At 44.0% G+C, this 15,981-nt stretch overlaps 2 protein-coding genes across 2 annotated transcripts; one reads left to right on the top strand and one right to left on the bottom strand.

Annotated features, from left to right (window-relative positions):
* Positions 1–3,134: 3,134 nt before the first annotated feature.
* On the top strand, positions 3,135–12,081 carry LOC120034129 (coronin-1A-like). The gene is made up of 11 exons (XM_038980572.1): positions 3,135–3,243; positions 5,047–5,250; positions 9,187–9,309; positions 9,494–9,623; positions 9,747–9,928; positions 10,167–10,286; positions 10,374–10,478; positions 10,863–11,008; positions 11,109–11,166; positions 11,305–11,520; positions 11,712–12,081. Exons 2-11 carry the CDS (start codon positions 5,053–5,055, stop codon positions 11,802–11,804), a joined length of 1,371 nt encoding a protein of 456 aa, XP_038836500.1. The 5' UTR covers positions 3,135–3,243; positions 5,047–5,052; the 3' UTR covers positions 11,805–12,081.
* Positions 12,082–12,950: 869 nt separating this feature from the next.
* Positions 12,951–13,782, bottom strand: LOC120034110 (claudin-4-like). Its single transcript, XM_038980543.1, has 2 exons — positions 13,651–13,782; positions 12,951–13,454 (listed from the first exon to the last, which is right to left on the bottom strand). The coding sequence occupies exons 1-2, from the start codon at positions 13,780–13,782 to the stop codon at positions 12,951–12,953; spliced, it is 636 nt and encodes a 211-aa protein (XP_038836471.1).
* Between the last annotated feature and the right edge of the window lie 2,199 nt (positions 13,783–15,981).

Consider the following 15,981-nt stretch of genomic DNA (forward strand, 5'->3'; position numbering starts at 1 on the left):
TACAGTGCACTGAATGAAACTGATTATTAATGCATGTTAGTAGCTCTCAAACAGAAACTCATTGTCTCATACGAGGACTTTAACTTAGTATTAGCCAAATGCTTGTGCATTGTAACATATGACACGTCATGTGTCAGTCACTCCAGCTAAGAGCTTTACATGCTGTCAGGGCAGTGGACCATGAGTGTTAAGAGAGGAACATACTACATACAGTATATACTAATACAGGAATATGAGGGACTAGAACAGAGGCAATACAACTATATCAAATAAACTGCACTGTTTATTTATTTTCAAAAGGGCTTTGGATCAAAGTGAAAACCAGTAATGAAACTTATTTAAAGTCCATGTAAATACATGTATGTAGATTATATATACATACAGTGCAAACAGTATATAACGCTGATACTTTTTTATACATATATGTAAAGGGAAGAAAGCAGAAGTAGGAACCTGGAATTCAATATGTATGTCACCTCAGACAATGCTCTGTGTCCGAGGGAAAAGGGACCTGGTAAGAGAAACAGGCTGAGGGTGGTACTACTGTGTATTTAATATCAACCACATTCAACCTATTTACTCTAATATGTGAACCCAGATAAAATGGATTCTTTTCAGATCTGTTGTAGAGATGGGTAACCGTGTGGGTTTTTGATAGACCCAGGGTTTAAGAATGCTTTTGCTCGATTAAATGTAACCTCATAAAAATACAAATAAAAGATGGGGAAGATACAGGAGGGGGGGCATGTATGAATACCTCTGATTACAATTGGATATCTATGCATTATCAGATACAAATACATTTACAATGTCTGAAGTGGATGTGTGTTCAAGTGGTATGTTTCTCAACTGTCACAAAGAACAAAAAGGGCCAGTTCTCTACTCAAAGGGACTCCACCACCCTGGGTTTTCCACTTCTCAGGGTGCTATAGCCGTAGCTGTTACGTTGAGGCCAGGGGGTTCCTCTCTGAAACATGGCTTTTAGAGCCGCACACCACAGAGGCCACTGTGAGGGACTCCTGAACTGGGTAGGGGTCTGAGGGAAGGTAAGAGTCAGCAGTAGTAGTAGAAGTAGGGATTATTTAGGGATTCTTGGGGTGGTCTCTGATAAAACAAGGTGAAATGTATTTAAAGAGTGGTTGAGCAAAGAGTAAGACTGTGGAAACGGGAAGATGGGAGGGGAGGGAATAGTGGTGGGAGAAAGAACTGAAAACCATTTTTCAGAGAGGAACCAGGCCCACCAACAGTACCATTTTTCAGAGATGGAACCAAGCCAGCCACCGGTCATTGTTTTAGTCTATATTCTGATATTCTATGATGATAATGATGACATAATGTATGAAAACACTAACAAAATGTAACGTTTTTTTTGTACACAGGTGCCAGCTAGCCTGTTTCTGACTATTTATAAATGATTAACTGTCCACTATTGTTATACGATGATGATGACGATGATACTTATTATTATTGATACAATTACTCTGTGGAGGGTTGGTACTAATTATGATACTGTCTGTACAGATGATGAAATGCCCTTTTCCTCTTGATGAAGGGAGCTTTCTTGAGGGTCTGTCTGTTTCTCTGTTTGTCCTTGTCTTCGGTCTGTCTTGGTTTTTGTAAATGAATTGAATGGCTGTTTATTTGGCCCCATCTGGTGGACATAACTCTGTAACGTTGCAGGCATCGTATTGTATCGTATAAAGGCTCACCACCAACCGTTCTGTGTCTGGCAGAGGAAGCCCAGTTCTGATATTTTGACTAATTGATATTTTGACCAATCAACTTTGAAAAAGATCTGATGTGGTTAGTCAAAAGACCATTGGTGGGGAAAAAAACCCAGAATTAGACAGGCTGCTTTTACACAGGCAACGTGACTGACTGACATACTTACTACTCATCAGTGTTAACATGCTAGGAGTGACCAAACCCTGCATGTTCAGGGTTGCACAAACCAGTTATGAATGTATATTATGGACCCTGTATGTTTGAATATATGAGCTGTTTTATGTGTGAAATCTGTGTTTTAATGTGTTGTGTTTTGTCTGTCCTGCAAGTTGCATCCTACTGTGCCTCATCGACCCACCTGTGTTCTTCTCACCAACGCTTCTGTTAATTTATGGCCATCTTGTATCTCCCTGTGTCTAGTTTCTCTACGTGTCCATCTGTAGTGTCTTGCATTATACAGACAGGCCCTCCCACTCCTCAGTCTCCAGCAACGATTGTGCAATAAACTGAAGTCTATATTTTTAAACCTGTCTCTGGCCTTCCATTCTGTCTTTGGTATCTCCTGTTCTGTTCTCTTGCTTGTTTTAATGGCGATGTTTTCAGGGGGGTTGAGGGAGCTGGGTCTGGTTAAAGGATGCATACATGTGTCTAAGCAGAGCCTAGCTGTGCCATGGCATTCTCTGTTTGACTTCATCCTGTTATCCATACGTTGTGCACAGGGGTTAAATTGTGATTTTTGTAGGCTGTTGTCCTGTACACAGCAGCACCCTCTTTGTGTAAATTTTCCCACAGTCAACAGTCCCCACTGCAAGTAGGCAACTACAGTATGGCAGATGCTAAGTGGGATCCTTGGGATGACCTAACCCTAGAATTCATTGATCTTTATTTATTTAACTAGGCAAGTCAGTTCAGAACAAATTCTTATTTACAATGACGGCCTACTTGTGAAGCCCCCCCGGCCAAACCCTCCCCTAACCCAGATGACACTGGGACAAATGTGCGCCGCCCTATGGGCCTCCCAATCACAGCCAGTTGTGATACAGCCCGGGATCAAACCCAGGTCTGTAGTGACGCCTCTAGCACTGCGATGCAATGCCTTAGACCGCTGCGCCACTCGGGAGGCACAAAGCTTTAGAGCACTCTGGAGACTCTGTTCCGGTGACATTACAATGTTTATCTTCATATATATATATCTTAATTTAAATTAAATGTAATCAAATCAAAGTAATACAGACTTAGAAAGTATTACACACCCGCTTTGATGATTTAATTAGTCTAATTAATCACTTTGGTCTGCATCTAATCTCTTCTTGAGATCTGTCATTTAGATGTTTCAACCCCAGCAAGTAAGAAGACAGAACGAGACACCTCCCATTTCCACCTTCATCTAAAACTCTCACTTCCTCCATCACATAAAGAGATCTACCCTAGACTACCGGCTCCTACTCCTCTCTGGCGACACAGCAGAACCAAGCAGGGAGCCTGACTGAGCAGAACATTTTCCCATCACTAAAACAGGTAGGCCTGCTTTCAGCATCCTTCTCCTAGTAATCACACACCATGTGAATGAAGGTCCATAATTGCTGTCACTTTATATGATCATGCTGTAAGCCTACACACACACACACACACACACACACACACACACACACACACACACACACACACACACACACACACACACACACACACACACACACACACACACACACACACACACACACACACACACACACACACACACACCATTATTAACATGTACTCAGGTCCTTTATAACATTAAAGTACACTCTGCAAAGGATTATTGCATTAGATGAATGTCTACCAAAGAGGTCTTGTGATGCACAAATGCTACAAGAACAATGAGGCCTAAGTCTTTAGCCAAGGGATTCAGTCAGCGCAGCTTCAGATTTGAGGAAGTAAGGTCTGCAAATGGAGGAAAATTCTATGCTCACTCTTTTAGAGTTGTCGTTTTACAGCATAAATGTATGGGCTGTAGGCCAGGACTGAGTCATTGTGTGCACTAATATTCTTATTGATGAATCTGAAACTTGTGAAATGTAGTCTATGCATTGAACATGAGGACTATCCACTGACAGTAATGCATGACAAACCCTACAAACCCTAAATTGGACGACAGTATTTCAACCAGTTGCATTCTCTTTGGTTATAGCTCGCAAAAAGATAATATCATATACATATCTGCCAACTGTTTAATGTGTGAAAAGGAGCATTAGAGAGGGACAAAGAGAGCATGTGTGTGAATGAAACGGAAAGAAAGATAGTTTTGTGGTTTTGTTGTTTGTTCTGTAGGATGTGGTCTAACTGTTGCTGTAGGTTCCTGGTTCACATGATTTCCAAACAGCAGTGGAGTATACCTTTCAGTTTGCCTCTATAGTCCCATATGCTCATATTTCCTTCAATTCTCCATGTTGCCTCTCTCTGTGTGGGTTCATCCCTATGACTAGATGTGAGTTAAAGCATTGCACAGAGCCACAAGTGTGCCTCGGATAATAAAGACAAAAAGAAACAGTTGCAGACTGGAGGAAGTAGTTGTGCAAGTTCTTTCTTCCCCTTTTCTCTGCTTTTCCTGTATTGACCTTCCTTCCTGTAGCTTTGTGTCTGTATGTTTGTGTCCTCACTATGTGTTTGTCTTGTGGTCTAACTAGGGAGTGGGTCAGTGATGCTCATGTTCTTAAGACATTTTGTGGCATCTAAGGTCACACTATTCAAATCCCTTCATTGCTCTTCATATCCTGTAAAATGTTTATACTTGCATTTGTGTATTATTTATGCAAATGATGAACAGTGATGATAAATGATGAACATTTATTTCACAGATTACTGGTTTTCTTCTATACATCTCTCACTCTCTCTCTTTTCTCTCTCTCTCTCTCTCTCTCTCTCTGTCTCTGTCTATGTAAATGTTGTAGGGGTGCCGGGTGAGAGTTCACTGGCTACAGTAGCAGTCTGCATATTCTTAAATACAATAACCACTTGATTAGTCTACAACTGTGCATTAAAAACTCTGCCCCTCTTCCTTTTTCTTCTTATATCTCCTCTTAATTATCTCACACTAACCCCCTCTCCTCTCCTTGTCCTCATCTCTCCTACTACCGCCTCATCCCTTCCTCCTCTCCTCTCCTTGTCCTCATCTCTCCTACTACCGCCTCATCCCTTCCTCCTCTCCTCTCCTTGTCCTCATCTCTCCTACTACCGCCCCACCCCCCCACTCTCTCCTCTCCCCGTCATCATCTCTCCTACTACCGCCCCATCCCCTCCCCCTCTCCTCTCCCCGTCCTCATCTCTCTCCCCTATCAGGTCACCATGTCTAGGAAGGTAGTGAGAGCCAGTAAGTTCCGTCATGTCTTCGGCCAGGGGGTGAAGGCTGACCAGTGCTACGATGACATCCGCATCTCCCAGATGACCTGGGACAGCAACTTCTGCTCTGTCAACCCCAAGTTCGTGGCCATGATTGTGGATGCCAGCGGAGGAGGGGCCTTCCTAGTGCTTCCTCTGAACAAGGTGGGCCTGAGCAGAGAGACAGAGGTCAAAGTGAATGCCTTAAGTGAAGTTAGACGTTTTCAGGCCTCAAAAGTGGTCTAACGTCCATTTCCCTCTCCATCTGTTGTGTAGATCTAAGCATATGCCTCAGTCTCAAATCTTGAAGTTTCAAAATGTCACTTTCATTCATGCCCAGATTTGCCCAACTACGGTACAATTTTGATGAAAATGCTCATTGGCGTGTCGTTTGTACAGTGTTCTAAGAACGATGTTTTTTCAACATTTGAATTTTGAATAATGCAAGGCGACATCACACATTGTGCTGAATAAGGAAGTTTGGGGCAGAGTTTTGGTTCTACACGTCACTCGCTCTCTCTGTGTTGTTGCTAGTTTTTCACCATATTTGGAGTGGTTCAGTGCAACACAGTCTTGACAGGATGTGGCTAGGGCGCAGTATAGTGCAGCTGCATATACAGTCAGGTCCAAAATTATTAGCACACTTGATAAAGATGAGAAAAAAAGACTGTATAAAACATATAATACAAATACTGAGCTATTTACTGAGCTATATTTTCATGCCATCTGACTATAGCACCGCCTGGAGTTTGATCAACGGCATTGGCACATGGATTTGAACCGGTGCTTTGGTCAGATAACATGAAAATATAGCTCTTTGGTCATGTATACCAGTGGTGGGTTTGCCATTGAAAAACAGAAGCATATGTGGGATGCAGGTACAGTATCAGCATGGGACGAATGTGCTGCAATATCAGCAACAAACACATACACTACATGACCAAAAGTATGTTGACACCTGCTTGTCGAACATTTCATTCCAAAATCATGGGCATTAATATGAAGTTGGTCCCCCCTTTGCTGCTATAACTGCCTCCACTCTTCTGGGAAGGCTTTCCACTAGATGTTGGAACATTGCTGCAGGGACTTGCTTGCTTCCATTCAGCCACAAGAGCATTAGTGAGGTCGGGCACTGATGTTGGACGATTAGGCCTGTCACCCTGTCGGTGTTCCAATTCATCCCAAAGGTGTTCGATGGGGTTGAGGTCAGGGCACTGTGCAGGCCAGTTAAATTCTTCCACACCGATCTTGACAAATAATTTCTGTATGGACATCGCTTTGTGCACGGGGGCATATTCATGCTGAAACGGGAAAGGGCCTTCCCCAAACTGTTGCCACAAAGTTGGAAGCACAGAATCATCTAGAATGTAGTTGTATGCTGTAGCATTAAGATTTCCCTTCACTGGAACTAAGGGGCCTAGCCCGAACAATGAAAAACAGCCCCAGACCATTATTTCTCCTCCACCAAACTTTACAGTTGACAGTATGCATTGGGGCAGGTAGCGTTCTCCTGGCATCCACCAAATCCAGATTCGTCCATCGGACTGCCAGATGGTGAAGTGTGATTAATCACTCCAGAGAACACGTTTACACTGCTCTGGAGTCCAATTGCAGCGAGCTTTACACCACTCCAGGAGACGCTTGGCATTGTGCATGGTGATGTGCAGCTGCTCGGCCATTTCATGAAGCTCCCGACGAACAGTTCTTGTGCTGACGTTGCTTCCAGTGGCAGCTTGGAACTCGGTAGTGAGTGTTGCAACCGAGGACAGATGATATTTACACGCTACGTGCTTCAGCACTCGGCAGTCCCGTTCTGTGAGCTTGTGTGGCCTACCACTTCGCGGCTGAGCCGTTGTTGCTCCTAGATGTTTCCACTTCACAATAACAGCACATACAGTTGACCGGGGCAGCTCTAGCAGGGCAGAAATTTGACAAACTGACTTGCTGGAAAGGTGTCATCCTATGACAGTGCCACGTTGAAAGTCACTGAGCTCTTCAGTAAAGCCATTCTACTGCCAACGTTTGTATATGGAGATTGCATGGCTGTGTGCTCGATTTTATACACCTGTCAGCAACGGGTGGGGCTGAAATAGCCAAATGCACTAATTTGAAGGGGTGTCCACATACTTTTCTATATTTAGTGTATGTAATGGTCTTATAGTAGTCAATATCTAGATTGATTTTGAATGCGTTATGTGATATTGAAGCATAAAGGTGTAATTGAAAGACTTTGACATTAAGTGTATGCATATTCATATATAAAACAGATACGTAGATATAACAGATTTTTTTTTTTTTTACCCAAAGATATAGGCTGTCTCAACGTCATGGGTAGACGCCATTGCATCACTGTTTGGACTTGCCTGTAACAGGGATGAATAGTAGTCCTCTCAACCAAAATTGCATTTAAGGCCTAATGATTTGGTCAAAGGAAGCCATTGTTCCCCAATGAACGATAATTTGATTTAAAGGTAGACAGCGAAATGACTGTAGATATTGAGATGAGCGAGATGCAAGACTTCACACAGTCACACAAAGTATCTGCTCATGTGCACGGGTTCGCATCACGCTCTTACAGTGTGGGAGCCACGGGACCAAAAGAGCTGAGAAGTTGACCCTCGCGCTTCAACACTCTTAGTTGTTGTGGAAATTGAACCACTATGCTGTTTACTTTCTGCATCTACGTCATATCGCTGAGTCTACCTTGATTTTTTATACCTTTATTTAACTAGGCAAGTCAGTTAAGAACAAATTCTTATCTTCGATGACTGCCTAGGAACACTGGGTTTACTACCTTGTTCAGGGGCAGAACAACAGATTTTCACCTTGTCAGCTCTGGGATTTGATCTTGCAACCTTTTGGTTATAAGTCCAACGCTCTAACCACTAGGCTACCTGCCTCCCCAATTTGTATGTTGGAGAAGTACAATTTTCTGTCACTTAACTACTCTGTAGTTATTACTACAGCAATATAACCAGTATGTGATCACTATTATTGAGACGGTGACTAAGAGGTTTTTGGATGGCAGCTGATGGTTCATCTACAATGAAGGCAGGGACATTAGGAGAAACATTTGAATGAAGTTTGAAAAAAAACATTATACCACTTCATATTCAAAATAAGGCATGTACTGTACATCCTTCGTACATTATTGAATGTAGATGGTTTTGTTTTGGTACTGTGAATGATGGGTGAGGTCCAACGTGACAGAGAGGACCAACAGTCCAGATCCTGTGTGTGTTCCACCAGGGCCAACAGTCCAGATCCTGTGTGTGTTCCACCAGGGCCAACAGTCCAGATCCTGTGTGTGTTCCACCAGGACCAACAGTCCAGATCCTGTGTGTGTTCCACCAGGGCCAACAGTCCAGATCCTGTGTGTGTTCCACCAGGGCTAACAGTCCAGATCCTGTGTGTGTTCCACAAGGGCCAACAGTCCAGATCCTGTGTGTGTTCCACCAGGGCCAACAGTCCAGATCCTGTGTGTGTTCCACCAGGGCCAACAGTCCAGATCCTGTGTGTGTTCCACAAGGGCCAACAGTCCAGATCCTGTGTGTGTTCCACCAGGGCCAACAGTCCAGATCCTGTGTGTGTTCCACCAGGGCCAACAGTCCAGATCCTGTGTGTGTTCCACAAGGGCCAACAGTCCAGATCCTGTGTGTGTTCCACCAGGGCCAACAGTCCAGATCCTGTGTGTGTTCCACAAGGGCCAACAGTCCAGATCCTGTGTGTGTTCCACCAGGACTAACAGTCCAGATCCTGTGTGTGTTCCACAAGGGCCAACAGTCCAGATCCTGTGTGTGTTCCACCAGGGCCATGGGAACCCTGCAGACTGCTAGTGCTCTCCCAGTAGAGTTCTCTGCTCTCTAAGGCTGATTTGAGGCATAGCTATACAATTGTCATCAGCTGACTGAGTTCCTCTCCTCTGAACCCTCTCTAGGTCTTTCTGTTGCAAAGACCACAGTGGTAGCAACACTCTACGTCTCCATGTGTTCTTACTGCATACTGTAGTATTTATCTCCTGATTGAGCCATCAGCTTGTGTGTGTGTGTGTGTTTATTTGTGTCATAGTAACTTATCTTTTTCCTTTGTGTCTCCCTGTAGACGGGTCGTATTGACATGTCCCAGCCCACAGTCTGTGGACACACAGGCCCAGTGCTGGATATTGAGTTCTGTCCCCACAACGACAACATCATTGCCAGTGGTTCAGAGGACTGCAGTGTCATGGTAAGTAGAGGTCACAACCTTTCACTGGCCATAATGTTGAGCTTGTTAAGTAGAATTATATTATGGACGCACTTTAGGACATATGTCCCTGTGTGATCCAGTCGATCAGTGTTCTGTATCTATGTACTGTGTTAACTCAGTGTAATAACATACCCTCTTCTTCCTCTACCTCTCCATCATTCAGATTTGGGAGATCCCGGAGGGTGGCCTGGTCACGCCCCTGAACGACCCCGTGGTGAAGCTGGAGGGGCACTCCAAACGCGTGGGCATCCTCAGTTGGCACCCCACTGCCCACAATGTGCTCATGAGCGCAGGTATAGCACTGCTATGATGCATCACCTCAGAATACAAGTGCCTCTTCAACTGTTAACATAAGTGGAGTAGCACTGCATGGCCTAACTGCCTGTTCCTCCGTCTCTCTCTCCCATTGCTTCCAGGCTGTGACAACGTGGTGATCCTGTGGAACGTGGCGTGTGGAGAGGCCATGGTGAGGATCGACTCGGTCCACCCTGACCTCATCTATAGTGCCTGCTGGAACAGGGACGGATCCCAGATCCTCACCTCCTGTAAGGACAAGACCATACGTGTGCTGGACCCCCGCAAGGGCACAGTCATTGCCGTGAGTGCCCCCCTCCCTGCCCCCATCAATACCACAGGAGAACCAGCCATTCTAACCCTGGAGAGTCAGATGCACCTAGCTACCAGGTTTAATGTCATAGATCTCAATAGAATCACAGTCAGTGATTAGTTCATATAGTTTCCTTCACGCGTCTTTGATAGATGAACCTCCTTCGTTGAGTGTCTGTCTTTCCCTGAGTCTGCATCTCTCTCTCTCTCTGCCTCTCTGTCTCTCTCAGGAGAAGGAGAAGACCCACGAAGGCTCCAGGCCTGTCAAGGCTGTGTTTGTGTCCGATGGGAAGATCCTGAGCACCGGCTTCAGTCGCATGAGTGAGAGGCAGGTGGCACTTTGGGACCCGGTGAGTGTTATGGGTCAATTATGAACTTCTTATAAAGACTTATGAATGGTGTCTAAAGACCCGACATGACCTGTATGTGTTTGACAGAAGAGCTTTGGGGAGCCACTCACCCTGCAGGAGTTGGACACCAGCAGTGGTGTCCTATTGCCCTTCTTTGACCCTGACACTGGCATCGTCTACCTCTGTGGCAAGGTTAGAGTGAAACACACACACACACACACACACACACACACACACACACACACACACACACACACACACACACACACACACACACACACACACACACACACACACACACACACACAGACACACAGACACACAGACACACAGACACACACACACAGGAGGCTCAAATGTTTTTTGAGAACAGCTCAAAATAATGTCCAGAACAGAGCAAATGGAATGGCATCAAACACGTTGAAACCATGGAAACCATGTGTTTTATGTATTCGATACCATTCCACCTATTCCGCTCCAGCCATTACCACGAGCCCTTTCTCCCCAAATAAGATGCCACCAACCTCCTTTGACACACACACTATGGTTTACTAACCATTCATTTTCCTGCCTCAGGGTGACAGCAGTATCCGGTACTTTGAGGTGACAGATGAGGCTCCCTATGTTCACTACCTGTCCATGTACAGCAGTAAGGAGAGTCAGAAGGGCATGGGCTACATGCCCAAGAGGGGCCTGGAGGTCAACAAGTGTGAAATCGCCAGGTAACCACACAGAGTTATGGACATTTTCACTCGCCAGTATATACACACAAGCGCTGTTTGTAAAATGGGAATGTATATTGTTTTATTCACCCTCCACCAGGTTTTACAAGCTCCATGAGAGGAAGTGTGAGCCCGTTGTCATGACGGTGCCCCGCAAGGTAAATACACTTTAAAAAAATGACTATAACTCAAAGCATGTAATTCTTAAATATCTCACTTTCACTTTCTCTCTCTCTCTCTCTCTCTCTCTCTCTCTCTCTCTCTCTCTCTCTCTCTCTCTCTCTCTCTCTCTTCAGTCTGACCTGTTTCAGGAGGATTTGTACCCAGACACCATGGGTCCAGAGCCGTCTGTGGAGGCCAATGAGTGGTTTGAAGGCAAAGAGGGCCAACCTATCCTGATCTCCTTGAAGGACGGTTTTGCGACAACCACCAAAACCAAAGAGTTCAAAGTTCACAAAAGTCTTCTGAAGACCACATCAGCAGCCATGGGGCATCAGCACGATAACAGTGGGGTAAGGACATGGCTGCATCTACCTACATGCTTTGATATATCTGTGAATAGATACTGTATTTTAGATATGGCTTCCTCTTTTGCACATTTTACCAGGAATCTCCCCTTTCTTTTTCTCTCTCTCTCTCTCTCTCTCTCTCTTTTTCTCTCTCTTTTTTTGTCTCTCTCTGTCTCTCTCTCTCTCTCTCTCAGGAGGTACATGCCTTGCAGAAGGAGGTGAAGACTCTGAAGGAAACAGTAGAGGAGCTGACCAAGCGCGTGAGCGAACTGGAGAGCAATAATTGAAACAGAGCCATTGGGTTCGAGAGGGAGCTGATGGAGAGAGAGAAGGAAGTGTAAAGAGGAGAAGAGAAAGAGGAGATTAAAGTAAAATAATTATAAATAGTTGGGGATGTTTGAAGGAAAGATGGTTAAAGGGAGAGTTGGAGACAGGTTCCATCAATATCAGAGTCTGGAAGCTTGAATTCGTTTTTTGGTGTCAGTTTTCACATTTATAGAGACTTGTTTTTAATATATGCTCTTACATAGTTGGAAATAAAAGTCCTTAATATTTTCCAAAATATTTAAACTTGTTTTGCTTTTGTTAACATTTCCAAACGCCATCCAAAGGATGGCACACCTGAAGGAGATGACAATCATTTGTATTGCAACAGAATAAAATAAAAACATGTATTTATTATTTGATACACAAAAGTAAAAGGCAAGCTGATTTACATAAGTAAAAAAGTTGTGATCTCATGGATGTAAATGATATATACAGTCATTTGACTATACATGTATTTTGAAATGCATGACCACTGAGTCCCTCACCTTGCTCTCTGTTGTTCATTCATGGCATTATAGAAGCATGTCACCCAGCACTAAAAAACTCAACGAGATAACACATTACAACAAGGGTGTCAAACTCATTCTGCCCCGGGGGCTGCATTTGGTCTTCAACGAGGTCCGGAGATCCACACTGAAAATTGGTTATATTTCCTCGCCGTCACAATTTGTAAAATAATTTCCTCTATCCATCGTTTTTGGAATTTCCGCAGCTCCTTGACTGTCTAACCTTCATGTAGGTGATTATTAGCGAGCTGGACACAGTTAAGAAACTGTATGGATGTAGGTACATCATCATCTCTACACAGTTTCGATTTGTAGTATATTATAGTATATTGAGTTAGTCCCCCCCCCCCAAAAAAGAAACATATATTTGTATTTTAAATTGAACCACCATATTGGACCCTTGGATTAACTACAACTAAACCAGTCTTACTATTTTGAAATATTCAATATTTACAACCATTATTTCCACTAATAATGTCCCTTCTCTATCCTCAAGATTAAACCCCTCCCCTTTCTTGTTTCCATTCTGTCTGACCCATTTCCTTTCCATCAAACTATCTCTCTACACACATACAAACATACAGAGGTGTAGTAAATGCACTAGACGTAGTTCTTGTTGGCGGCGGGGGCTGAAGCGCTGTTGCCGTAGTACTTGGCGGTTCCTCCCGAGCTGCCAGATTTGGCTCTGCTGAAGCACATGAGCAGGCCTCCAGCCAGAATCAGCAGCACCCCAGCAGCCCAGCCAATAAAGATACAGGTTCCCAGCTCCATCTTCTGGGCCACAAGGGGGTTGTAGAAGTTTCTGATGGTGTTGTGGGCGGACCAGCTGACAGGGATGATGAGGAGGAGGCCAGACACCAACAGGGCGATCCCGGCCACAAGGCTGATCTTGGGCTTGATGTCCTCATTCTCCACGCAGGTGGTGAAGTCGGCGCCGGCGAACAAGATGAGGATGGCCAGGGAGGTGACCATGCAGCTGATGATGGTCATGGCGCGGGACGCCTGCAGGTCAGATGGCAGGACCAGCAGGGACTCATAGCTCTTACACTGCTGCTGGCCCGTACTCTGCACCACACAGGTCATCCACAGGCCCTCTTCAGTTTCCTACACACAGAGACAAATAGTTACAGTAATACACACGCCATTCATTCATTACAGCTTATTTGACTTCAGCACATTGCATTCATTCTACGTTTTCCGAGTTATTAGAGTCATTTGAGTCAATATAATTATGGAAAGTATTTAGGGGTTTAAAATGTAAACCACATAGGGCTAATAAAACACTTGATCTGCTCAGTACCTGTGCCGTTACGATGTTCTGTCCTGTAAATGATAACACTTTCCACCTTGGGATGGCACAGCACACAATGCCCCCGATCAGGCCCAGGACCCCAAGGGCCACACATACAATCTGTACCCCAGCAGATCCCATCCTGGAAGAGAGAGGGGGGGGATACAAAACAGTTCACATTCTGGTATTAAAGGAAGTGTGGTTGCTTTAAATGTAGATATAGAATTACATGGTCATTTCTGTGATCATCACACAGGAGAGTACCCAACAAACACCTACACACACATACTTACACACACACTGACTCATTCCCTATGACAGGCCTGTACAAGTCAGGATTGTGTAGCTCAGAGGTGCATTTAAAAACAAAGTCTCAGAAAGCACAGCCCTGGGACAGAGTCATGTTGTGACAGGCCCGGTCTACCTCAGCCTGCTGCTGCTTCAGCTCAGTGGCATGCTGCCACTCCTAGTCTCACTGAGACTTCAACATCTCCTCACCTGGATCCACTCAATCTCACCTAGCCCTGTGAAAAAGTCCAGCAAATGTCATCCCTTTAGCTGAGTACAACTTGACTAAATCAAGCCAAAAGAGCTTTTCTTCCACCCCAACAGTAAGTAGCCTTGCAAAATGTCACACCTTTATTTTCTCCACGGGATCATATTATTTATTCCACCTAAGCAATTTTTGTATTTATTTAACTAGGCAAGTCAGTTTAGAACAAATGCTTTTGTCACAATGACGGCCTAGGAACAACTGCCTTGTTCAGGGGCAAAACGACAGATTTTGACCTTGTCAGCTCGGCGGTTCGATCTAGAACCCTTTCGGTTACTGGCCCAACACTCTAACCACTAGGTTACCTGCCGCCCCATGATGGTATGCTACTCTCATTGAATTAAGAAAACATGCAATAGTGCTTACTTGGACCCTTCTCCTTATATTCAACTGGACAAGACCTGGCAGACTAGTAAAACAAAGACATAAATGTGTCTTCTCTTCTCTAAAGGACCCATAGAGGTGAGGGTAAGAGGAAGAGGAGGAGGTCGAGAGGATGGGGGTGAGTGGTAAGAACAAAATTACTAATAGTAATTGTTGCTACTTAGAGATCCTGGTGAATCACTGAATCCTGAGCATAACATGAAGGCGTTATGTTTGGTTCGTCAATGGAATAGAGTATGAATACATTTGTTATACCATATTGAAAAAAAGTTGCGTATTTTGGATTAACCATAGATTGTTTCGCAATAGATTCATGTCAAAAGTAAAAGTTTGGGTGGAAATGTTCCTCAGAACTTATTATATTTTAATCGATAGAGAGCAACAAAAAAAAGTGTATTTGTTTGTACTTTGCATATGGCCTGAATCCTACATACCTTAGTCTGTTTGAATTAAGTGACATTCATGAAAGTATAAGGATGTTACATGCATGTGTATGCTCCCTAAACATACCATCAATGTTCATTTATTTAAACTTGATTGGATAGGTTACTCCGCTAAGAGTTATAACAAATTAAAATGCAGTTATAATGCACTATGGAGCTGGTATGTTTCATATTTGAAATAGCACAAAATCAGAAAAGTTTAACAAATACCTTATGTGTCCTCTTGTCTTGATTGGAAATTTGAAAAGTAAAGTTCTTTGTCAAGGGTTTTCCTTCTCTTTAAAAAGGAAATTCTACTCTCTTAATTCAGGTGTTGATCTGTGTAAAGCGGTGGTCTGTTATGTAGCTGGTGTGATGTAAAGGGTTTTGTAGTGGACTGTGAGGTGTAGGGTGGGGCCGGGAAGAACAGGAGAGAGAGGGAGGTGGGATGTACCTCACAACCAGACTGGACTTGTCTCATGCCTCTCTTTCCCAGCTTTCATTTGTGTTTCCAGTGTTGATATTCCAGGTTTAGTCACAACTTTTTAGCAGTGTTGGGAAAGCTACTGTCACGCCCTGACCATAGTTTGTTTTGTATGTTTCTATGTTTTGTTTGGTCAGGGTGTGATATGAGTGGGCATTCTATGTTGTTTGTCTAGTTTGTCTATTTCTATGTGTTTGGCCTGATATGGTTCTCAATCAGAGGCAGGTGTTTTCGTTGTCTCTGATTGGGAGCCATATTTAGGTAGCCTGTTTTGTATTGTGGGTTATTGTTCCTGTTCCTGTGTTTTGTGTTCACTATACGGGACTGTTACGTTTTCGTTCGTTTGTCCGTTTATTGTTTTTGTCACGTTCCTGACCTGTTTTCTGTTAGTTTTTGTATGTGTTAGTTGGTCAGGACGTGAGTTTGGGTGGGCAGTCTATGTTTTCTGTTTCTATGTTGGTGTAAAGGGTGACCTAATATGGCTCTCAATTAGAGGC

Source organism: Salvelinus namaycush, chromosome 41 (assembly GCF_016432855.1).
Source record: "Salvelinus namaycush isolate Seneca chromosome 41, SaNama_1.0, whole genome shotgun sequence".
Lineage (NCBI taxonomy): Eukaryota > Metazoa > Chordata > Actinopteri > Salmoniformes > Salmonidae > Salvelinus > Salvelinus namaycush.